Source organism: Rattus norvegicus, chromosome 3 (assembly GCF_021556685.1).
Source record: "Rattus norvegicus strain SHRSP/BbbUtx chromosome 3, alternate assembly SHRSP_T2T, whole genome shotgun sequence".
NCBI classification, from domain to species: Eukaryota; Metazoa; Chordata; class Mammalia; order Rodentia; family Muridae; genus Rattus; species Rattus norvegicus.
Window position 1 is genome coordinate 115685282 of NC_141536.1, and position 25234 is coordinate 115710515.

At 45.9% G+C, this 25234-nt stretch overlaps 1 protein-coding gene across 1 annotated transcript in view; it reads left to right on the forward strand.

Moving 5' to 3' along the window:
* Positions 1-25234, forward strand: part of Mertk (MER proto-oncogene, tyrosine kinase) — a 105865-nt gene that overhangs the window by 11944 nt on the left and 68687 nt on the right. The window contains 1 exon segment of the mRNA NM_022943.1: positions 18584-18992. Coding sequence (NP_075232.1) covers positions 18584-18992 — 409 coding nt within the window.

The window sequence follows — 25234 nt, forward strand, 5'->3', positions numbered from 1 at the left end:
CCCACCCAGTGTAAGAGCTCAAAGGTTAGCAATACAGACTGTTACTCACTTGTTTCAAACCTTAGTCTCATTTCATGTCAAGTTCATCAATGGCTTGTAGATGGAAATGCCTGCTTTTCTGTTTCATTTTTAGATAGGTTCTTATGTAACTCAGGGTGACCTGGGACTTGTTATATTGCTGAGTATAACCTTGAACTTCTGATCCTTCTGCTTCTATCTCTGGAGTTCTGGGATCACAGAGTATGGTGCCATGTCTGGTTTATGCAGTGCATGCTGGAGCTAGAACCCAGGACCTCCTGCACACGAGGCAGGCACTCTACCAACTGAGCCACATCTCAGCATGGTTCATAGATCCTTACAGGGACACATGTGAATATGCCATGCACTTACTGATGTATTAATGCTGTACAATAATATTTTTCTTTCAACTCTCCATGATGTCACTCATAAGTATCTGTGTATTAGTAGGGGCATGCGAGTACGGGTGCCTGAGGGGGACAGAGGCATCAGTTCTCCCTGGAGGTACAGGTGATGAATGAGCCCCCCAGATGTGGGTGCTGGGAACCAAATTTGGGTCCTCTGCAGAAGCAGTGTACATTCTTAACTGCTGAGCCTTTTTCTTTCTTTTTTTTTTTTAAAGCCACAATCTAGTTATCTCTTAATAGCTATTTAGGTTTTCCTAAAGAAAATTTCCAACTGATGGATTGGAAGGGCCTTAAATTTTTAAAATCGTTTTATGTATATAGGTGTTTTGCCGGTATGTGGTCTACATGCAAATGCATGGTGTTCTAAGAGGCTGAAGAGGGTGTCAGATCTCCTCAAATGGGCGTTACAGAGAGTTGTCAGCTGCCCTGAGGGTGTTGGGAACACCTGGGTACACCTGGATGCCCTGCAAGAACAGCTAAGTCCTCTTAGCCACCGAGCCACCCATTCCGTCCCCAGATACACAGAATTTTAAGTGTGGAACTTGACGAGTTTCGGCAATTATTCACGACGAAGCCACCACACAAGTTAAGATAGCCCCAACTTTGTGCATCTCCCACTGAACAAGGACACAAACTTAAAAGTTGAAATGCTGAGCTGTGGGTTAAAAGCTGCCTTCCCTCACGGAATGCCAGTTCTGTGTGTCTGTCTGCTCAGCAGGTTGCTGTGGCAGAAATCTGGACAGAGCCATTGCTTCCCCAGGCTGCTTTAGACAGGTCTGCCCTCCTCAGGGGAGGTGAGGCTGGTTTGTCAGTGCGGCTGAGGCTTCACTCCCTGGCCCCTCCAGGATTCTCATTCGGACCTTCCTGCTTGTCCTTGGTTGTCACGCCTAGGACTCTTCCTTCTGGTCAACCCCCCATCTCTCCTTCCTGGCTATGTAGACCTACTTGTGAAGGCCCCACCATGTGAGAGGAACAATATTTTTAAAATATTCATTTTTATTTTGGGTTTAAGTTTTTGTGTGTGTGTTATGAATGTTTACCTGCCTGTCTGTGTGTGGTGAAGGCAAGCGGGCGAAAAGCAAACGCTTTCTTCTTCCATGTCCTCTTCCGTAGGCTGCCTCTGGAAGACATAGCCCTTAGTCTTCTCCCCTCAAATGAGCCAGTCAAGGAAACACTTCGCAGGTATTCCTGGGTGCTTAGGTTTTAGTTGATTCCAGATGTAGTTAAGTTGACAACCATGATTAGCCATAGAAAGCTGTAACTCCACGCCATTAAGTCCCCCCCCACCCTCGGCAGCCGCCATACAACTTCCTGGCTTTGCTCCTTTTGACTGCTTTAGCTTTTTCCAGAGTGTTTGTTATTGTTTTAAATGTTTGTTTTAAATGTAATAGCCAGGGTTCTTACTACAGGAAGTAGGCAAAAGTTCATTTACTGTTTTTGAAGTGGATGCTGTGCTTTCTGTCACTTAGGAAGAACTCTAACAAATTAGCCTTGATAAGGGTTTATTCCTCCAGAATTGTCACATTTTATAAGAATATACTTATTTTCTTTAAAAGTGTTTTTTTTTTTTTTTTAATAAGAGGAGTTCAGCTTTCTGTGATCTGGAGTATGGTATAGGTTTGGGAACAGCATGGTAGAGAAAGTGAAGTTGGGGACTGACAGTCTCTCCTGGGCTTTGGAAACCCACCTCCGGGCCTTTGAGAGAATCAACTCCACCCCCACACACTCCACCTCCACCCCCACATACACAAACACGGTCTTGGTGAGAGAGAACCACGCTTTCTGCCTGTGGCCAGAAGGAATTGCTTCAAAGTCTTTCTGGGGCACTTGCCAGACTGCCAAAGGGGAAAGGCCTGGAAACCCTTGGTTAAATAAACAGTGTGTGTTCACGTTTCGTTGTGAGCAGTTGAAGGGTCTAAGTCAGCAGAATTGATTCCATATGTTTAGCGTCTCCAGTCTAGGCATGACTAGTTGCAACAGAAACAAGGCAGATCAGACGTTGCCGTGGTGGAAATACTCCCTGCTATCTGTCTGTGCAGCGTTTACCTCCAGCGCCTGGCTCCTGTCTGAAGACGCATGGCATGGCTCCACTTCATGACTGCTCCAAGGCCAGACCGTGCCTCTGCAACCCTTCTCCTCATGCCCTCCTCCATCTCCCAAGGGACACCTGGTCAAACCTGGGCTTATCCAAGGGGTGGTTTCAGTTGCCATATGTGTTCCCTAGAGTTCGAGATAGTTTAATCAGGAAAATAACCAGGAGAGATTTTCAGAATCTTGATGCCCAGACTGTACCTCAGACATAAAAATCTAAAACCCTTCCTTGGAAGACTCTGGTGTTCTGCCAGGGTTAAAAATGTGGTAAAGAGAGTTGGAGAGGATGGTGAGAGTTTGCAGTAAGTGTCTGGAATGTTCTTTCTGGTTGAATTGGGACCCCTCTACAGAGAGCACCTAGGGGCGGGGATCTACTTGGAAAACTGATATTACAAAGGATTTCTACTGAGAAGGAACCAAATACCCATGTCAAAAAGTGTGAGGCATTCTGCAGACATCATGGGGAGTGGCACTTACAGCCCTTTGGGTCAACGGGTAAACACGGTTCTCTTTTGGTGAGGTTGCCATTCTGGTAAGTTCTTTTTATTTTGGTCAGATCTTTGGGACCCTTCAGACCCTCCAAGAGGATAGGAAGTTTGCTCGGTAGACCGGGTTCCCTGTCTGTCCTTACAGACTTTCTCTTCGTCGCACTGTAACCCCAGAAAGCTGACCTGTGGTCCCACTGGATGACCTGTGAGTGAGTGCCATGGAACTCTAACTCCAAGTAATCTCGTATATACCGCATAGTGGTTGTTTTTCTGTTATTTAGGTGTGAAAGTAGTGGTTGACATTCTGTACCCACTGGGTCTGTGTGAAAAATCTCGCCTGGCCAACATCATGCCTCATTGGCTACTGTACTTTCTTCCCACTGTGTGGGGAGCGAGGGGAGCTTGGGGCTTTTTGCCTCCTGTTGAGCCACAGCTGTGACCTCTTGCAACCACATGTGACCACTGGCCACTTACTCCCCTCTTTTCAAGTCATCAAGCCCCGTTCCCATTCCCTCCACCACTGACAAAGGCTGGGGCTGTACACTTACACACAAGCACGGCTCCATAGTCTTTAATCTCTCAAATAGCCTTTTAACTTTTTCCAATGGTCTGAGGGTAGTCTTTCTGGTGAAGTTAATGATTACTATGTACAGTTTAGAACTGGTCAGGCCACATGATCTCTTATTGAAGGTTATATTTTTCCTACTCCTTTTTGGAGACAGTGCCTCATGTATCTCAAGACTGGCCTTAGATTCTCTCGTTCTAGCCTAGGGTGACCTTGAACCTTCTGTTCCTCTTGTCTTCCCTTCCTCCTGAGTGCTGGGATTACAGACATGTGCTTCCAGGACCAGTTGTATGCAGTGCTGGGGAGCAAACTCATACAAGGCTAGCACAGGAGCTCTCCCACCATCCCCAGCACATGAGCTACACCACCAGCCCCATATTGTTGCTCTCTCTTAATTCAGAATCCTTTGCATTTGCATAATCAGACTATACCAAGTGGAAAAACTTTGCCTTGTTTTTAGCAAGGAGGAGGAGAACGAGGATGAGGAAGAGGAGGAAGAGGAAGGGGAGGAAGAAGAGGAGGAAGAGGAGGAAGAGGAAGAGGAGGAGGAGGAGGAAGAAGAGGAGGAAGAAAAGGAGGAGGAGGAGGAGGAGGAGGAAGAGGAGGAGGAGCCTCCACTTAGCTCCACAACTTGGGGATGCACACAGAACAGGAGATCAGTGACCCAGTACCTGGCCCTTTCTTTTGAGGAAGGCAAGAGTACTGTATATACAGGTCATATGCTCCATTCAGAAAGAGGCCTCCCAAGGAATGTCAGGATGGCAGGTCATACCACAGGGAGGCCACAGGGCAGAAAGGAAAACACAACATTCTGAGACAAAGCATACTATGGCCCAATCATGGTACGTATGACCCTGCACACCTATGGATTGCAAACCAAGAACACCCTAGTGGCTCAAGGGTAAGACACCACCTCTGAAACCTCCTGTGGGCCTCCTGACGTCGGGACTGAATTATACAACATATAGCTGAGAAAGAGTAGAAAGAACAGCCCATAGGTTCCACAGCCTGGCATTTCAGGCTCACTCTTCCTCCACCATTGACCCAGGAACTCTCTTCCCAGATCACAGCATTCCCTGTGCATCAGAATCATGGTATATAAATAACACCGCAGGGTGAAAGTATAAGGAACAGGCTCACTAACAAGGACCCTCTGCCCTCCAGAACTGCTCTCCTGCTCAGCCCACAATTTGGAGGGACTTAAATCCAGAAAATCTGTTGATGCCCCTTACTCACTGCCCTGGGGCCTTCAGTGTCAGCTTCCTTTTTCCACCTTGGACTATGGTCACTGAACTTCCAGAAAATTAAAGTGAGGTTCTTGTTAGAAAAGTCTTATAGAGACCAACCCAGGAGAAATGAAGATACCCCAAGAACCAAGAGCCCAGAGTGTGTTTTCCTTGGGATTCATGGCTGTCAGGTACTTCACCATGGTCATTCTCTAGGCACTGTCCCTAGTGGGTGCCATTGATTATTCTTCGAGCTTTTCCCCACAAGGCATCAGAAATTGCTACTGCAGAGGACCACCAGGCCAGAGTTCAGAGGAAAGCCAGTGAGCACCATCTCAGGCAGGACGTGGAGAGTGTGTTCCAAGTCTTTCCTCCACGGTCCTCTTTTGCTCTGGGTTTCATAGAGGTTAGAGACAACCTGAACATCAAGGCAGTAGCAGAAGAGGCAGGCTTCACCTCTGAGTACAGAACTGCTGACTAACCATTGAGCTTCCCTACCCACCAGTCCTCACACACTGTGCTCCCCAAACATCCTTGGGCTTATGTGAGTTGCGTTAGTTCATCATACAGAATATAGATTGTTTGCTGGCATGAAAATTCGTGGTCAGTCTTGAGCCTTCACAAAGTCCCCGAGTGTCTGCGCCACTGCAGATGTGTGGGTGCCAGAAGCCTGTTCTGGAGGCACAGCAACAGTCCCATCATTGTCCTCTGGAGTGGTTTGAATAGGAATGGCTCCCATAGACTCAAGTGTTTGAAAGCTTGGCCCCTGGGAAGCGGCACTATTAGGAGGTGTGGCCTTGTTGGAGTGGGTGTGACCTTGCTGGAGTGGGTGTGACCTTGCTGGAGTGGGTGTGACCTTGCTGGAAGAAGTGTGCCACTTTGTGGGTAGGCTTTAAGGTCTCATGATCAAACTAGGCCTAGTGTAGCAATCTCCTCCTGCTGCCTGATGATCAATAATAGAACTCTCAGCTCCTCCAACACTGTGTCTGCCCGCATGCTGTCATGTTTCTGGCCATGATGATCATGGACTAAGCCTCTGAACTGTAGCTATAAGAGTTGCTGTGGTAGCCAGGCTGTGGTGGTGCAGGCCTTTGATTCCAGCACTTGGGAGGCAGAAGCAGGCAGATTTCTAGGAATTCGAAGTCAGCCTGGTCTGCAGAGTGAATTCCAGGACAGCCAGGACTACACAGAAAAACCCTGACTCAAGAAAAGGTTGCCACTGTCGTGGTGTCTCTTTGCATCAATGAAACCCTAACTAAGACCTCCTCTCAGCCGAGGCAGCATCAGTGCCTGGCCTCTCTGTCTTCCCTGTCCACGCTTTAGAATACTGTGCAATCTCATGCCCATATTCCATAGATGTTCACCATGTGTCAGTGCTAGACCATGCACCATGCAGAACTCTGAGGATGCCTCTGAAGAAGCCACAGACAAAAATTTGAGAAAAACAAAACAAACCCACATGGAAAGTGGACGTCATCCCTAACCAATTTAGCAACTGGGCCATTAACTATTGCTCATCGCATCCCACACATCTGTCCCTGTGCTGAGCATCGGGGAAAGGTGATGAGGACAAAGTCTCTGGCTCTGATCATGTGATTCTAATTGAAGGTTAAGTGGGGCTTGGAAACACACAGGCGCTGTGCAGCCGGGGTCTCCTACTTAAAGCTGGGACTACGTGGTGCTGTTCAGCCGATGCAGGTGCTGGAGCAGCTGTGGCAGCCCATCTGAGCTAGCGGGAGGCCATGTATCTAAGAGTGTTTGCGTAGAAGCGTGCCCTGTGAAGGAAAAATCACATTTCCTACAGCCTGCTCATTGGTCACCACAACAGAACACCCTTGGTTGGGGGTGGGGGTGGGGGTGGGTTTGGGGATGGAATAATTTCTTTTGCATTCACCCAAGTCACAGCCAGATGCAGCCCACTCTTCCACACATGCTATGTGGGGAGGACTAAATTCACAGGGAGCTGCTGACGTGAGTTATCTCCAGAATGGGAGTCATCCAGCAGACCCACGTTTGCCTCGGCTTCCTAGAAGTTGATAAGAACACGCCAGTGACAGTTTAAAGGCTCATTATAGAACCCATTCTTGTTGTCCGATCTCATCTTCCCACCATCAGGCAGCCAGAAATAATTCTGACAGGATTCTACTTCTGTGGCAAATGAAAGAGGGCAATAAAGGGGAAACCTGGCAGCCGGGAGTGTTCTTTGAAGGCTGGGAAATGGACTCAGCTAGAGGAGTGCTTGCCTATTGTACAAGGTTCTCCAGTTCCTCATAGACTGGGTGTGGTGGCCTATGCCTGTAGTCCCAGCACTTGGGAGGTAGAGGCAGGAATGTCAGAAGTTCAGGGTCACCCTCAGCAACACGCCAAGTTTGAGACCAGCCTGAGTTACATGAGACCCTGTCCAAAAAGAAAACAGAAATGTATTGTACAGTTATCCTGACCCTGGGTCCAGAACCTCAGATTGTTTCTGATTTCCGTGCCCACTCCCTTTATCCACACCAAGGGTTATGCATTGCTCAACGGTAGGGTACCATTTATACCCGTGGACGACACTGCAGCTGCACCCCAAAGTTGTAGAGTCCACATCTTGCCAGCCACAAAGAGAGCCTGGTCCCCGGCACCAGGCCTTGGAAGTCAGCACTTTTCAAGTACGAGGCGGCAGCAGAGAGGAGAAAATAATCAACATCATCGCTAACCCTCACTGTTTACTGTGAGCCACACACGGTATCTAGGACTCCTTTACTCCTCATAGCGGCCCTGGAGGCACAAGGTTTGCCATCTCCGTTCTCCCTGGGAAGAAGCAGTGCACAGCGGCTCAGCCCAGGCCGCCGACTCCCCACTAGCTCTCAGACCCTCTGCTGCTCTGCGTTTTGGGCACGCATATGCCTTACTTTCTCAGATTGGGCTATGGGAGCAAATGCTGATGCCAAAACTCTATCTCCGTAGGTGCCGGAGGGCAATATTGCGAGATGATGTCACAGGTGAGGCAGGTACATATTCGGGCAACTTCTGGGCAGTCACACATGGAGATGAGTTGTCTTCTGAGCCGTCTGGAGTATGGAGAATGTACAGGTCGAGTGCAACTATTGCCTGACTCAGGGGTGGCCCCAGAGATAGGGAGCCCCCTCCCTCCACTTAGCAACTTGTTTGCTTATAACAGCTTGACTCGTCTAAAGCTGAAAGCCATAACTGCCCCAGATTGTTATAAAAGGTTATCTTGCAGGGTTGAGATTGGAAAGTAGTTTCCATTTTATGTGATTTTTTTAAAAAAAAAACAAAAAACAAATTAGTGGTACCTTAAATTAGAAGAGCTTGATGTTAAGAAATAAACCAAGTAATGGAACTTAGAACCTATTTCTTCCCCTTTTAAGTTTTGCCTTCAGAGAAAGAGACATACATCTAACTGAAGGAAAGCAATTACTTAGACAAAACCCCTGACCCCTCGGTCCCACAGTACTTGAAAAATAGAAGAACTGCAGTTGTCTTTGCCCACAGTGAGGAAGTTCAGTCTTCCCTCTAAAGGTCAGGTGACTGGGTCTGCTCAAACAAACTGCCGACAGACAGACACATTAGCAACACAAAAAGTATATGAGGGGCTGGGGACATGGCTCAGATGGTAAAGTGTTTGCCTGGCATGCACGAGGCCCCAGGATCAATTCCTAGCACCACACAAAACCTGGCATACTTCTAGGGCTCCAGAAAATAGAGACAAGAGAATCAGAAGTTCAAAGTCAGCCTAGGATATATAGAGAGTTTGAGGCTAGCCTGGGTTACATGAAATCCTGTCTCAAAAATATAGACTTTTATCCATATTCATAAACACAGGGCTGATGAATATGCATATAAGTGAGGTGCACTTGTCCTCACCTTGGGTGTTTAGGGGAGAGAATGATTGAATGAATGAATGAATGAATGAATGAATGAACAGAACAATGCATGGCCTAGAGCAAATTTCCTCTGGGTTGTAAATAAGACGTCTGATTCTAAGCCCTTCCTTATGAAATAATTTCATCCTTCTTTGGTTAATAAAAGTCAATCAAAAGAATGGGGAAGTGGTGTCCTTCGGTGGTTATAGATCTATTTAATTAGATGAAGACTAGTCTCTGGGCAGTGGTGTTGCATGACTTTAATCACAGCACTCAGAAGACAGACGCAGGTGGATCTCTGAGCTTGAGGCCAGCCTGGTCTATAAATCGAGTTCCAGGACAGCCAGGGCTACACAGAGAAACCCTTTTTTGGGTGAAAAGAAAGAAAGAAGGAAGGAAGGAGGGAGGGAGGGAGAGAGAGAGAGAGAGAGAGAGAGAGAGAGAGAGAGAGAAGAAAAGAATGACCTTCTTGGTATTAACTCCTCTTCAAGTACTCTCGGTTTCAAACCCAAAGCCATATATTTTGGAATACTGTTTTCTGAGACCTAGTACCATGCCAGAAGCGAAGATGAACAACACAGAGACCTCAAAGTGCTGAAAATAAAGTATAGTGTTCCAGGACACCACTGATACAGAGCAAAGACACACAAAGCAGATTTTACTTCTGTGAAAGGGAGCATCACTTCTTTTGATTAGCAGTCATACCAAACTGGGAAGGTTTTCCAGAGTTTGTCCAAACAGACTGGGAAAGTCAGTAAATACCTGGGGATGGACTGTCCACCTATGATATTTCTTTCTTCTTCTCTAAGAATCTTTTCAGTCTAAGGGAATTCAGTCTTGTCTGTTCTTGGCTGAAGGGCAAGACCCCAAACATATGTTGTAGGTCTACAACACTAAGCCTGTTGCCATGGTCATGTGAAATCTTGCTGATGAGAATGTAGGGGTTGAGAAACACAGGTGTCTGCTCTGGATGATTGGATTTACTGTCCTAAGGTCTTGTGCCAACCTATAGAATCCGTAATGGTTTGAATGAGAATGCACCCCCCCCCCCATAGGCTTATATATTTGAATACTTGATCTCTAGTTGGCAGAACTGTTTGGGAAGGATTAGGAGGTGTGGCCTTGATGGGAAAGGTGTGTTACTAGGGGCAGCTTTTGAGTTTTCAAAAGATCCATGCCATTCCCAATGGATTCTCACTGCCTAATGGCTGTGGAACAGCTCTCAGCTATTCTTTTACTCCATCATCATGGACTCTAACCCTCTGAAACCATAAGCCCAATTAAATATGTTCTTAGGTCATGGTGTTTTGTCACAGTAGTAAAGTAACTAAGATAGTACCCATCAGCCTTTAATCAGTAAGATTGGAGTGTTATAAGTGAACATACAGGGCTCAGTGACACCAACTTTTATCAGTCCTGCAATGGCAGGTTTTAGTCCTGACCTCTGTTCTAAGGACATGGAATACTGCCCTGCCCTTATTGTGTCTCCCAGGACTTATAGAGTGCTATGAATTGGAGGACTCTTTAGGCTTCCTCTATATCCCTTCTTATTCCAGCCCTTAAGAAAGTGTTCTTTCACCCGTGAAGTCAAGGGGTTTAGGGAGGCTTGGCTCTGCCTCTCAGCTACTGCTAGCCCCATGCCTAACCTGGACACGAAGCTTCACTCTGTTAGGTTAATCCTGGCCTCAGGTACAAGTGAAAGGTTTTTCTAGTTACTCTTTCCCAGACTCACACACTTTGGCTTCTTAAAAAATGGGGCCTGGGATTCTCCTTTTAACTCTAAATGAGTGGTCCCTCTGGAGACAATTTGAGTATACAATGATTGTATACAATGAGAGGACCTACTTGTACCAGAATTAACCAAGAGATAATTTCTAGTTATAAACAAGTATAATTGAATATAACTGATTTCTTTAGGCTGTTGATAAGATCTAAGTATAAAAGAGCCCTGCTACCCCTAACTCCTCTTTGAAAGCAATAAAGAAAGCTGATGTTTCTTCCTTTTTTACATTCAGGGCATCCCCTTTTGAAATGGCCCACCATTCTACCCTTGGGGCCTTGTCATCTCCCTTACTTATGGACTTCTTTCATTCCTGTCACCCTTCCCTGGGGTGGCCTGGTGGGACGATCTCGGGCCTGTGGAGCTGAGATTCATCCTCTCCATGAACACCCTGTCTACAGCTGAGAGCATACATTTAGCCTTTTACTTTTGTTTTTCTTCATCCGCTTTCTATGTGCACCTTTTGGCCTAAGTAACTGGTCTAACTCTATGTATTCCCAATTTTCTATCTTCAGTCATCATTTTTTAAGAAATAGCTGGCCAACTACTGGTCACAAATGTAACTCAAGCGTTCTCTTATGCAAAGAGGTTATACTTCTTACTTCTCTGTTTTTGTAATAAAGTTACATGGCCAAGACAAGTTATAGAAGGGTTCGTTAGGTTTATTGTTTCGAAGGGTTGGAGTTCATAACGGCACAATAGAGGCAGGCACAAACGATGGAGTAGGATGCTGAGACCTCATGTCTTAAACCACAGGCAAAAGCAGAGAGAGCATACTAGGAGGAGGTGAACCGTTTCTCAAAGCCTGCCCCCAGTGACACACTTCCTCCAGCAAGGCTAGACCACTCTAAACCTCCCCGAACAGTGCTGCCAGCTGAGGATCGAGTGCTCAAATGTCTAAGATGTAGAGGGAACGTTTCTCACTCAAACCACTACAGGGATCCTCCAATTTTTACTTCGTAGTATTTTCTCCTCTGTTCCTTGGTTATGCATTGGTACCCTCCTGGGGTAGCCTAGTGACAAGGCTTCTTACCTGTGAAATTGAGATTTTGGTCAGCCCTTCATCTATTCCTTGTTGGATATTGAAAGGCTTACTGATATTTTGAGATCAAGGGATTGGCTCCTTTATCTCTCCTATACCTCTGTCTTTCTAGTTCCCCCCTGTGTTCTTGATAGGCCTCACAATTGTTGTTCCATTGAGTGTTCCTGACTGGGGGATTTAACCTCTTGTGCAGAACCCCAGCTGGCCTGTTAGATGTTCTCATCCCCAAATAACTAGTACGGCCCTACTAATCATTATCTCTTCTTTCTCTAAAATATCTAGTTCAGTCCTACTAGTCCTTATGACTTCTTTCCTTGAGAACAGAATACTCAGGATAGACGCTAATAGCCCATGTACAGAGCTGGAGTCCTGAGAACTGGTCTAACTGGTCTACCACTCCAAAGGGTCCTCTAAAAAGGACTTATGTTCACCTCTCAGAGAGCTGACCTCAGTGCTAATTAGTGAGATATTAACAAACCCGGTTCCTACTATTGGGGGACTTCCCTGTGGGGAAATGAAGTCAGGGGTTTCTCCTGGAGGGTTGGAGGGCAGGTCAAAGTTTAGTGTTCCCTTTCACATTTCTTTTCTTAGCTGGGACAGGGAGGGGTACATAGAGTGAGATAAGGGAGCTTCTGACCTGGTCAGAGGACTCAGTTCTTCTGCTGTCTTAAGTCAGTCAGTCCAAGCAGAGGGGCTGGAGGATCCACCCGAGGAGCTGGCTGTTGAGCAAATTCTGTCAGCTTGACTGTTTGGATCTAGTTGGGGCTGATCAGAGATAAGTGGAAAGCAAGAGATGAGGGAGTATGTTCAGGAACTCGATCATAGTTCCTGGCTTCTCATTGGATAAAGGAGCACAGGTCCGTGCCCTTCAATAAAGGGCATGGTCAATTTCTTCTTGGGAAATCAGACAAACCCTTACAATTAATGTATTCAATTAAGAGCTGAGAGACTCTCTTTGAAGTCTAAGAATGGGCTCCTTGGTCCAAATAAAACAATCTTCATTCAGTTTTCTTGTTTCTGTTTTAAATTATTCTATTATTTAGCCTAAGTCTGGGAGAATCTATCTGTTTACTTTCTTGGAGCTCATTTTGGCCTGATTATTCCCCATTCCAAAATAAAGAGCCCCCAAGATGGGGGCTGGAGAGATAGCTCAGAGGCTAAGAGTCCTGACTGCTCTTCCAGAGGTCCTGAGTTCAATTCCCAGCAACCACATGGTGGCTCACAGCCATCTGTAATGAGATCCGATGCCTTCTTCTGGTGTGTCTGAAGACGGCTACAGTGTACTCATATAAATAAAATAAATAAATCTTAAAAAAAAAGTCCCTGAGAGGCTCAGCACCCAACTACTCACTGTCTCTAAGGGGCAGGTTTTTTGGACTCCAACTCTGCTGCTTCACCCAGCTCCATCTGCTTCCCTTTCGAGACAGTATTTAAGGTTGGTACCTCTCACACTAGGTAAATGGTATAAAGCTATGATTGCATCTAGAGGCCTGGCCTGCTACTAAGTCTACTGAGGCCCCTGAACAGCTATAGAACTGTGAAGAGGGCTCCATGCTCACACCCTGTTCAGATGTTTATCTCATTCACCCTCAAACAACCCCAGGTCCCAACCACTAAGGCAGTACTTTGGTTTACTTTGATTTGTGAATAAAGTTTCATGGTTGCCTTTGTGCATGGGCCCTGTGTTGCTGACTTTTCTGTCATTGCTGATCTAGGGAATATCAAACGCCCAGCTAGAGGACCACTGCAACGGGGCTGGCCATAAGACACATTTCTCCAGTGACATGATTCTGGACTTCTTTGCAGATGGAATTAGAATTCTGGATGAGCCCCCCAAGTTCTTGGAAATAAAATATGGGGCCCAAGGACCCTCTGATCCTACACAAAGAACACATGGAAATGCTATTAACCTTTTGATATAAATGATTTGGATTCTTTATAATTGTTTCCCTCAAAAGTTGCAGTGATAAATAGCATCCTTGAGGAGGTCGATAGTCATGAGCTAAACACCCAGAAATGCATGACCAGAGAGAACGGCCCATATGAGAGCAGGACTGGATGGAACCCACAGACTAGGAAGAGCATGGGCTTGGCTTGTGAATGAAGCTTGTTTGGTATGGCTGTGTGTAAGGACCAAAGAAGGGCCCCTTCTCTAGGGTCCCACTGATCACCACTCCTTAAAATAAATTAACACTCTCATTCTGACACGCTCATCTGTCTAGATGAATGAGCTCAAGGCTAGCCCCCAGCTGACCCATGATGCCCTATGTCATTCCCATGCCCATGGAGATTTCCAGTGAAGGAGATGTAGAGAGCTTTTCGATATTAGTGGATATCAGGGTTCAGTGGGCACCTCCTGAGGGCTTCCAGGTTATTAGATCCCAGAACAAAGAGTCGGAGACACCCTGATGCCAACAGAGGCAGGGCTGGGTTTTTTGTTTGTTTGGTTGGTTGGTTGTTTGGTTTTTTTGTTTTTGTTTTTGGGTTTTTTGTTTTTGTTTTTGTTTTTTTGTTTGTTTGTTTGTTTGTTTGTTTGTTTTGGAAAATGATATATTTCCAAGAAAGGAAACTGAGCTGGAAATGCTGGAGTGAGAAGAAAGCTTAGAAGCTCGAACAGCCACTGCCATGACCACATTGTACAAAGGGTGGGGGCATTTGTGTCACATCGGGTATTTGGGGTCATTTACATAGAGTGGGCTTTCTCAAGCATACTGTGACGTCTATTTCTGTTATAGAAATAAGGGGCTGAGAGATGGCTTAGAGGGTAAGAGCACTGACTGCTATTCAGAAGCCCCGGGTTCAACTCCCAGCACTCACATGGTAGCTAACAGATGTCTACAACTCTAGTCCCAGAGGATCTGACACCATCTTCTGGCCTCCATAGACACTGCATGTACAGACATACACACAGGCAAAACACCCACACATGTAAGCATTTAAAAAAAAATAAAAATAAGAAATAATGCACCTGCCCAGGGAGGAATCACTCCACACCCTTTGAGATTAATTAAGGTGATTTCCTTAAGCACCTGGTTACCTGGGACTAATGCTCAAATAAGGGTCAACCTCAATGGAAGACTTCATTAGCAGACACAAGATGCATGTATAAGAGGCACACCGTAAAGGGGTTGGGGATTTGGCTCAGTGGTAGAGCGCTTACCTAGGAAGCGCAAGGTCCTGGGTTCGGTCCCCAGCCCCGGAAAAACAAAAAAAACAAAACAAAACAAAAAAAACAAACAAGAGGCACACCGTAGCTTATGCATTTTTCATGCTCTGCCTTCCTTAAATCTCTTCTGGGTCCCAGCCTCAGGTTCCATCTCAAATACATGGAAGCAGGAGTCGGAAAGTCTGTCTACTTAGGCGGTAGGAGATTTACACAGTAAGGTATCACATATTCTCAGATTTAAAAGTCTGCCAGTGTTGGTCTTTTTCAAATAGTTGTTACCCAGGGCCATTTTGTCCACTTGGCAGAATAATTTTTTTTCCTGATAACAGCAAAGGGGACTTCATGGTGGTTGTGACTCTGCGCACTGCCCATGCACTTTAGAGGTATGTCTTTGGTATGAGAACGAGGTCCTAATGGCTGGTCATAAGTCACTGCTGACTCCTTCCTGTGGAAAGCAGAGCCTAATGGCTGCTCAGGCTCCCTGAATAAACATTTACATCCTAGCATCCTAAATTTCACTTATCTCTAGCAGGCCTGGTTAGCATAGTGCTTACCTTTGCAGCAGAGATCTTTTGGTTCAATTCCACGTGTGTAACTTAATCCTTAGCACATGTATTGGTAATTCTTTATATAATAGGAGTTCTGTAATTTTAAGTTTCTTCTATATCAGTTCTATACAACTTCATATACGTGCCTCATTATTAGCATCTTAAATGTCTTCGTGTGTGTGTGTGTGTGTGTGTGTGTGTGTGTGTGTGTGTGTGTTCCTAAATATATAATCGCAACCTATTCAGTTTATAATGTCACCGTATGTTTCCAGGGCTGACCATTTGGTATTGGATATTCTATAGATGTGCTCTTCCCTGGGGAAGACTATTTCTCCAGCTTTTCAGCATTCTTCAGTTGCCTGTAGTTCTCTGTATAGGGCTGAGACCTTAAAAGCTTTTCTGAATCCACATGGGCATGTCTATTGGTGACATCCTTGTGTGTGTGTGTGTGTGTGTGTGTGTGTGTGTGATAATGGCATGAGTCATAGGTTACCCTCGGGGACTCTGAAATGCTCCTGAACCTGTGGCATCTGTTCTAGCTGGCTCCAATGTGCCTTGTTAGGGAAGGAGGGGGGCCCTTGGCCTATAGGTGTTTCTAGTAAACTCAGGCCTGTGGTAACACATCCTTTACTGTAATTCTGCTGCTTCATTTTCCTTTCTGAACTCTTACATTGACTCTCTTGCCTACCATCTGGCATCCACCCTAATTTCTAAGAGGCATTTTCAAAGGAGGAATCTTGAGAGTCGATCCCAGAGTAAGAGAGCCAGGTAGAGTGGTTCCCAAAGAGGTGAAGGGTGTCCCAAGACGTTTCCTTATGGATAAGAGCAGTGGCCACAGCTGAACAGTAGATATGCAGCCTGTAGTGACAAGGCATGGAGGAAGCTACAGGAGCGGTCCCTAGGTCCTTCTTTTCCTTCCTCAGACTTCTTGCTTCTCTTCTTCACTAGCTAGTTGAGTATTTGGCTGTACACTTAATATGAAATGCTATTTGTAAAATTCAAGCTTATTTGGTGTTTATCTTAGTTAATGTTTTACTGATATAAGACACCATGATTGATGCAGTTTATAGAAGAGTTTATTTGACACCTGAGTTCATGACCATCATGGCAGAGATCATGGCAGCAGGTAGGCAGGCATGGAGCTAGAGCAGTAGCCGAGAGCTTACATCTTGGTCCACCAGCAAAAGGCAGAGTCTACTCCCAGTGACATACTTCCTCCAACAAGGCCACAGCTCCTAATCCTTCCCAAACAGTTCCACCAACTGGGGACCACATAATCACATAGATGAACCTATGGGGGTGTCAGTCTCATCTATCCACCACAGTATCCTGTGTTCTTCCTTCCTCCTCCTCTCCTCTCCTCTCCTCTCCTCTCCTCTCCTCTCCTCTCCTCTCCTCTCCTCTCCTCTGCTCCCCTCCACTCCCCTTCTTTCTTCTCTCCACCTCTGTCCCCCATCTTTCTTTTTCTTTGGAGACAGTCTCACCATGTAACCTGGAACTTGGTATATTGATGGGACTAGCCTCAGTTCACATAGATCTACCTGTTCCTACCTCCTGGGTGCTGGGATTAAATGTGTGTACCGCTCATCTGGCTTGAGCATTTTTTAAAATCATATTTATTTCTTTTGTGTATATATGTGGAGGTCAAAGGCCAACTTCAAGAAACCATTTCTCTTCTCCTTCTATACATGTCACTGGGATTGGTCGTCAAGCTCAGCAACACAAGTGACATACTCACTGAGCCATCTTGCCAGCCCCTGTGTTTTTAATTCTCTAATTATGGCTTAATCCTAAGCAGAAGTCACAGTGCCCCCTCTCACCTACTATCAGGTGCTTGGCAGATGAGATACTCTGAGCAGTGCAGGGGGTGTAGCCCCCAGGAAGGCCAGGTGCTCCAGGGCACCGCAAGGCGCTAACCCACAGCATAGAGTGCTGGGCTGTGTCTGCCTTGCTCACCGCCTCAACCATTCACTGCCAACATATTTGAAAGAACAGCAACCAGCAGAGAATGTGTGTTCCCAAGTACCGCTTACACAAGCTCAAGTTCAGTGTATATGAGTCTCTATTTTTAGAAATACTTGCAGACCAGATAAAATAAAAACATTTCCTGCCTCGTTCATGTAGACATGCATTTGCTAGAAGGTCCAGATCTGGAGCCTAAGAGAACTTTCCCTGTTGGACACAAAACTTCTAAACCCATGTCTTTGTGACCCACAGTGGCCATTCTGGTTGTCTGACTGAACAGATGGGGAGTAGGAAAGGTGACCCTAGACCCTCATATAGCTGTCACTTTCCTGCTAGGTTATGTATATAGAACTTGGAGTGAGTTACCACTTGACAAAAATTGTCAGAGAAACTTCGTTGTTTAAAATTTATATACTTGGTGTGTATATAGGAGGTGGTGCACATCCTTCTGTACACATGCGGAGGTCAGAGGACACCTTGCAGGAGTCAGTTCTCTCCTCCCACTGTGTGGGCTCTGGAGATGGAGCTCAGGGTCATCAGGCTGGGCAGTAAGCACCTCTTACCCACTGAGCCATCTCACCAGCCCAGGAAATTAACTTCCTTCCTTCCTTCCTTCCTTCCTTCCTTCCTTCCTTCCTTCCTTCCTTCTTTCTTCGTTTTTTTTTTTTTCCCAGAGAGGGTTTTTCTATGTAATAGAGCCCTGTCTATCCTGTACTCGCTTTGTAGATCAGGCTGGCCTTGAACTCACAGAGATCCAACTGCCTCTGTCTCCTGAGTATTGGGATTGAAGGCAAGCACCACCACACCAGGCCAGAATTTTCTTAAGTATTCTTTAGAACAGTGGTTCGAAACCTTCTTAATGCTGTGACCATTTGGTACAGTTCCTCATATTGTGATGACTCCCAACCATAAAATGTTTTCATTGCTACTTCATAACTGTGGTTATTCTGCTACTGTTATGAATCATAATGTAAATATTTTTGGAAATAGAGCTGCCAACGTGGAGGAGACCTACAGGTTGAGAAGCACCCGGGTACACAAATTGTTAACTGAGGATAGTCGTCAGATGTGCGTATCTGTCAGGAAGTTCTCCCCGCCTCTTTTCTCTTTGTTAAGGTGCTAGGAACTGAACTGGGGGACTCGTGTGGGTGAGGCAGTGTTCTACCACTGAGCTACATCCCAGCTCTTGATTCTTTTGGGACAGATTTTCACTGTGTAACTCAGGTTGGTCTTGAGCTCTCGGCCCTCCTGCCTCAGCCTCACAGATGCTTGGATGACAAGCTACGCCTTTGCATCCAACTTCGTGCTTATCTTCTCTGAGGCCACGGAGGATGCTCTGCTTCACCGACTGGTGTGGTGTCAGCATCTGAAGTTTTTCTCCATCATCTTAAAGGCTAAAACTCTACTATTTTGCTTTGCAGGCACTGCTGAAAAGGAGGAAGAAATCAAGCCAGATCAGCCATTTTCAGGGCCTTTACCAGGGAGCCTACCAGCTGACCACAGGCCATTCTTCGCCCCTCACTCCAGTGGGGACCAGCTGTCACCATCCCAGACTGGAAGATCACATCCAGCACACACAGCCACTCCCCAGATGACCTCTGCAGCATCAAACCTCCTGCCTCCTGTTGCATTTAAAAACACAATTGGACGCATAGTACTTTCGGAACATAAAAGTGTCAAATTTAATTGCTCGATCAACATTCCTAACGTGTATCAAGAAACAGCTGGCATTTCGTGGTGGAAAGATGGAAAGGAACTGCTTGGGGCACATCATTCAATCACACAGTTTTATCCTGATGAGGAAGGGGTATCAATAATTGCATTGTTCAGGTATGTGTCCTTCCTTTCTAAATGCCATCGTGCTAATACCCCCTCCAAAGCAGAATCCCCAAGGAAAGAGCACCCTGGTTTTGTATGTATGATTGTTCGTCAAGCAATCTTGATCCTTTTAGAGGGTAGATACATAGCTGACCTGGCTGTGTTGTTGATTTCTTTTAAATGAGCTTGTATTGTGGTAACTGCTGGCTAACACACGCTCTGAGGGTTTAGAGGGCTGCTCCCAGCTCATCTAAGGTGAGTATTAAGTACACCTTAGATCCAATGGCTACCAGAGAGTGGGAAACAGAGTGTATGAAGGGGGTGTGTTCATGTTTGTGCCTGTGCGTGTGTGCGTGCATGCATGAGTGAGAGAGGGAGAGGGGAGACAGAGAGAACCTGGAACTTGTATTCATTTTCAGTTCTGGGGATGGAACCCAGAGCCTTGAGCATGTGAAGCCTACATTCTATCTCTGAGCCATACCTCAGCCAAAGAGAAAGGCTCTCAGGTAGTCCAGGCTGACCCCGAACTTGCTAGATAGCTGAGGCTGGTCTTGAATTCCTGATCCACCTACATACTGAGGTTACAAGACTGGATTAAGAAAGTGCTTAGATTTTTTTGTTTTTAAATAATTTATTAATTTATATTATATTATTTATGTTTGCCTGAATGTGTAGACATACACTGTGTATGTGCCTCGTGCCCTAAGAGGCTAAAGAAAGGTGTTAGATCCTCTGGAACTGGAGTTACAGACAGTTGTGAATCACCATGTGCATCCTGTCGCTGAACACCAGGTCTCTGCCCCAGCAGCATGTGCCTGCCCTTAACTGCTAAGTCATCTCTCCAGCCCCAGGAAAGTAGCTTTATAAAGGACCATGAAAAGAATGCCAGCTCCTGGAGAGATGGCTCAGTTGCTAAAGTGCTTGCCTTGTAAGTGTGGGGACCTGAGTTCAGTCCTCAGGGGGAGATAATGTATTCTGGTTCTGGAGAGACCGAAGACAGGTGGCTAACTTAGTCTGACCCACCAACCGACTTGGCCTACTTAGTACACATGCACGCACGCACTCCAGACAACATCAATGCCCTGTAGTGGTTATGGGAACTTTAAAACAGTATAGCTGTCCCAGTGCTTTGATTCACTCCGTCACCTGCCCTCTGCCTCTCACCATCTCCTGCCTTCTTTCTGCTGCAGCTCATTCTAGGGAATGAGACAGGCTGTCAGCCACAGTCTCAATATTCCTTCCATTTTTTTCAAAGGTAAGGCTGATGAGTTAGAATAATTGCCATCAGCCAAGGTGGGACAAGCATCTGAGATATTCTATTCTTCCGAAAGCTGAGCCATCATTTTCAGAGGTGGTAGAGTGTGGGGTTTTCTTTTCTATCTCCTCACTTATTACCTGGCTTCCATTTTTATGCATTAGTCATGCATATTAATGAGGTGCCGTGTAGTATGTGCATTACATAACTGATTGGATCAGGGTAATTAGTATTTCCTCTTCCTTACCATTTAGATCTCTTCTAGATCTTCGTAAGACATATACCAGATTGTCACTGCCGTGGAGCACTGAGATAGATTCCTTTCACCCAACTGCGGCTCCTGCGTGCAGCCTCTCTTCTTCCCACCTTACCCACTTCCCATCCTCTAACAATCAGAGTTCTATATTCAGATTGACTTTTTTAAACCGGGGAGGGGGGGGTTAATCTTTTATGTTTTGCATGTACAATTGAAGAACTGACTCCGTCCCTTGTTACCAAACTGAGATGAGAACCGCTCAGAGTCCAAGCAGGGCCCTTTTTCCAATGCCTGCGCTGGAGTGGGGCGCTCTTTGATCTGCGCTGTTTTTTCACTTTCTCTGACCTGACCCTTGGCACGATCCCGCGTGTGTCATTGCCTTTAGGTGAATCATTTGTGTTTCCTTTTCAGAAAGCCGCCTCACGGTTCCCACAGTCCGCATGACTCTGCCCGGGATTTAGTTTGTCAATGTTTCCACTAGCTGAGCTTTGCTTCCAGGCAAAGAGCAAACTTCTACGGTTCCCTTGGTTCATTTTATTCTGGCAAGGTCTGTGGTGCTGCCCTTCTCAGACAGTGGCTCTGATGGTATTTTTTCCTGCGTCTACTTCAGAAAGCAGATGTTTTACATAAACAAAGATTACGAAGAGAAAGGGGTGACATTCCATAAACACCTATGGGGTGTTTAATGACCTAAAGAAACAAACAGTAGGGTTGCATAGGTCAGGTGTCACTCGAAGAGAGCGCAGCCCTGCTGTTACAGCCATCTGTGTGACTCTGGGTCAGCTGCCACAGCTCCCGGGCTTTCCACAGTGATGGGATTGGTCCAACCATATGATGCCAGCCCCAAGGATGTGATTTTTCAAATGGTCCTTTAGGCCTGGGAGATGGCTGAACAGGTAAAGTACTTGGCGTAAGGACCTGAGTTTGATCCCCAGAACACACCATGTTTTAAAAGCTGAATGTGGTGGCATGCACTGGAAATTCCAGCCCTAGGGAGGCAGATCTCTGGGGCCTTCTCACCAGTCTCTGAGCAGGTTCTGCTGTTTTTGAGGTGGAGGTGTATAGACCCTGTGAGCCTAACTTCCCTACGCTTGGCCTTTCCTGGCCCCAAGTTCTATTGTCACTCCTTTATCTCACAGCTCTTGGTAACAGTTAAAATGGGATCCAGGGACTGGAGAGATGTTTCAGCAGTTAGGAGCACAGGCTCTTAATTCAGTTCAATTCCCAGCACTGACATGGTGGCCTCACAGCCATCTGTTACTCCAGTTCCAAGGGATCTGAGTCCCTGGGGTGGTCCCCAGGGACACCAAGCATAAACAGGATACACAGACATACATGCTGCCAGACACATGATGATGATGATGATGATGATGATGATGATGATGATGATGATGATGACGGAGAGGAGGGGAAGAAGGAAAAGGAGGGAGAAGAGGAGGGAGAGGAGGAGGGAGAGGAGGAGGGGGAGGAAGAGGAACAGGAGGAAGAGGGAGAGGAGGAGGGGGAAGAAGAGGAAGAAGAGGAGGAGGAGGAGGGAGAGGAGGAGGGGAGGAGGAGGAGGAAGAAGAGGAGGAAGAGGAGGAGGAGGAGGAGGAGGAGGAAGAAGAGGAGGAGGAGGAGAGGAAACAAACAGGACTTGACAGAGCATGCCTGTAATCTCAGCAGTTTGGAGGCTGAGGCAGGAGGATCTCACATGGGAGGTCTGCCTGGGCCACACAGCAAAGAAAACCTTGTAGGAAGAAGAAAGGGAAGGGGAATAGAATCAAATATAAGAAAAAATCTGGGAAACAAGAGCACAGTTCCCTTAGCCAAAGGACCATGGGCAAAGTTATTGTTAACCACAGGACATGAGGGTCATGGACTTGATTCACAGTCACAAAACTCTCCACCCAGTGACTTTTTCACTTGGGTCTCCACTACACACTCTTACAACAGGCAAGATCAAGACTTCTCAGTGGGTCTTTGCACTGATTTATTAAATTGTATTTTTTTTTTGCTTTTGTATTTGGTAAACTGTATATAAAATCAGTAACTACTTAAGCCGTGTGCATGTGTGTGTGTGTGTATGTATATGTGTATGAGTGTGTATGTGTATGTGTGTGTGCATTGTGTTTGACCGTATGTATGTGTTTTTCTGTGTATGTGTGTGTGTGTATGTGTATATGTATGTATGTGTGAGTGTGTGCATTTGTGTGAGTGAGTGTGTGTATGTGAGTGTGTGAGTGAGTGTATATGTATGTGTGAGTGAGTGTGTTTGAGTGTATTGAGTGTGTGCATATGTGTGAGTGTGTGTATGAGTGTGAGGGAGTGTGTGTGCATGTGTGAGTGTGTGTATGTGTGTGTGAGTATGTGTATGTGTGTGTGAGTGTGTGCGTGTGTGTGTGTGTGAGTATGTGTATGTGTGTGTGAGTGTGTGCATGTATGAGAGAGAGAGAGAGAGAGAGAGTGTGTGTGTGTGTGTGTGTGTGTGTGTGTGTGTGTAAAGGTCAATGGTAATAAGAACATTTACCTTGACTGTGTGACCTTCCTATTCCCTGAAATGTGCCCCTCCCCCACAGTAACAATTATCTACCTTCCCTGTCCAAGCATTTGACAGCTCCAAGCTTCTCGTTTGGGCAGAGTCATACAGTACCTATGCCTCTTTGTATTTCTTTGAAGAAGACTTGAGAGTTTAACTGCTCCTCAGGAGACATTTTCCTCTAGGCCAGCCCAGCATTAGCATACAGAGGGATAGAGATGCCGGCTGCTAGTAGACTGTACTGGGGACAGCCCAGCAACCACTTCCCTGGAGTGTGGGCTTCCTCAGTGCCAGCCCTGCAGCTCCGGCCAGGTGGTTCCTGTCTAGACACTGCAGCTCAGTCTGGATCACCTCATTCAGACTTCTTGGTCCAAACGTTTGTATTTCAAAGGCTGATGGGATTTTCATACCTTGGGTGAGGAGTGATGCTAGAGCCAGAACCCAGGGTCTGGGGCTGTGCTGTGCTAGTGTTCTGCAGCAGGACTGCATTGACCAGACCCATAGTATTTTTTAAAGCACCATGAACAATTATAAATTTAAGAATTAAAATATACTATGTAAATTAACACCCACAAAATGCATCAAGAAGTAAAGTTAACAAAGTATGTGCTACTTAGACCTAAATAATGAATACATTAAGTCATAACTGGGAAAAAGTAATGATTAATAAAGCTACATATATAATATAGTAAGTTATAGATAATTATTACATATATATTCATTGGCACGTATGAAGTATTTTGTAATTGACTGATTATCTGGAAAAGCATTAAATGTAGACAGTGTTTCATATGACTTCATCAAATTTACCACAGGAAATAATAAAAACAAAAACAAAAAGCATAGGGGAGAGATGGCTCAGTGGGTAAGGGTGCTTGCCACCAAGTCCTACGATCTGAGTTTTATCCCTGGAACCCACACGGTTGAAGGAGAAGACCCTTCAACTCCCCAAAGTTGTTCTCTGATTCCCACTCATGCACTGTAGCATGCTTGCATGCACATGCATGCATACGTGCACACACACACATGCACACACACACATGCACACACACATGCACATGCACACACACATGCACACACATACACACATACACACACACACACACACACACACATACACACCACATGTACTTGGACACAAAATAAATATATAAAAATGGAAGGAAAACCCCTGAAGCAATGCATTTCAACTGCTTAAAACATTTCCCCTCCATCCCTGCCCCTAGCCCCTCCTTGTGGGGAGCCGAGGTTACCCATCCTTATGGGGGGCTGAGGTTACCCATCCTTAGGCATCTTTTCAGAGCTCTCAGCCCATGTGCAATCAATACTGTGCATGCTTGCATGCGTGCCCATCCCCACGATAGTGTGCCAATGTAGCGTTTATTCATAGCAGTGGTAAGAATCAATATCCAGCGTCCGTATTTTTCATTGGTGTGGAAGTTATGTTTCTAGGTGAATCACTATATACTGTGCTACGGGTGTGTTCTATTTTGTTTGTTTGTTTGTTTGTTTGTTTCCCATGCCTTTTCCTTTCTTGCTTGCATGCTTCATTAGCTCTGAAAGGAAGCCCTGTCTCTACTTCTGCTCATGTCATGAAACTGCCAGGACTGTGCCTCACAGTCCCTGTCCCTGATTTTTGTCCTTGTTCCCAGCTCAGTCCTGGGGATTGAACTCAGGTTTAACAGACAATCACTTTTACCCTCTGAGCCATTTTGTCTGAAGTTTTTATGTATGCTGTAGAACCTGCTGCTTGTAAACACATTGCAAAAGTGGAAAGGAGGCAGTAGTAGCCAAAGTTGCTTTTTGTTTTGTGACAAGATCTCAAAGTGTACCCCATGCTGACCTCAAACCCATAGTCCTCCTGCCTTAGCCTCCTGAGGGCTGAGATCACAGGCACACAGCCCTGTGCCAGGTGGGTCAGATATTTTCCAAGTGTTCCAGCTGGAATGTAAGCTAAGCAAGGGTAAGATGACTAATAACAAACCAAGACAAATTTCTATGTGCCAGCACTGGCCTGACCATCCCAGGAGAAAGGAAAGAGGAGACAGTCATGTGTCCCTTGTCTGTGTCTCCCTCCCTGACCACCACCACCTGAGCACAGAATTAGTGTCTGAGGTACATACAGTGATGTTGGCCAGCCAGAGTGATGATGTAGGTGGGGCTGGAGAGGCTCTGGTTAAAAGGACCGAGTTTGGTTCCCATCAGTCATGCTAGGCAACACACAA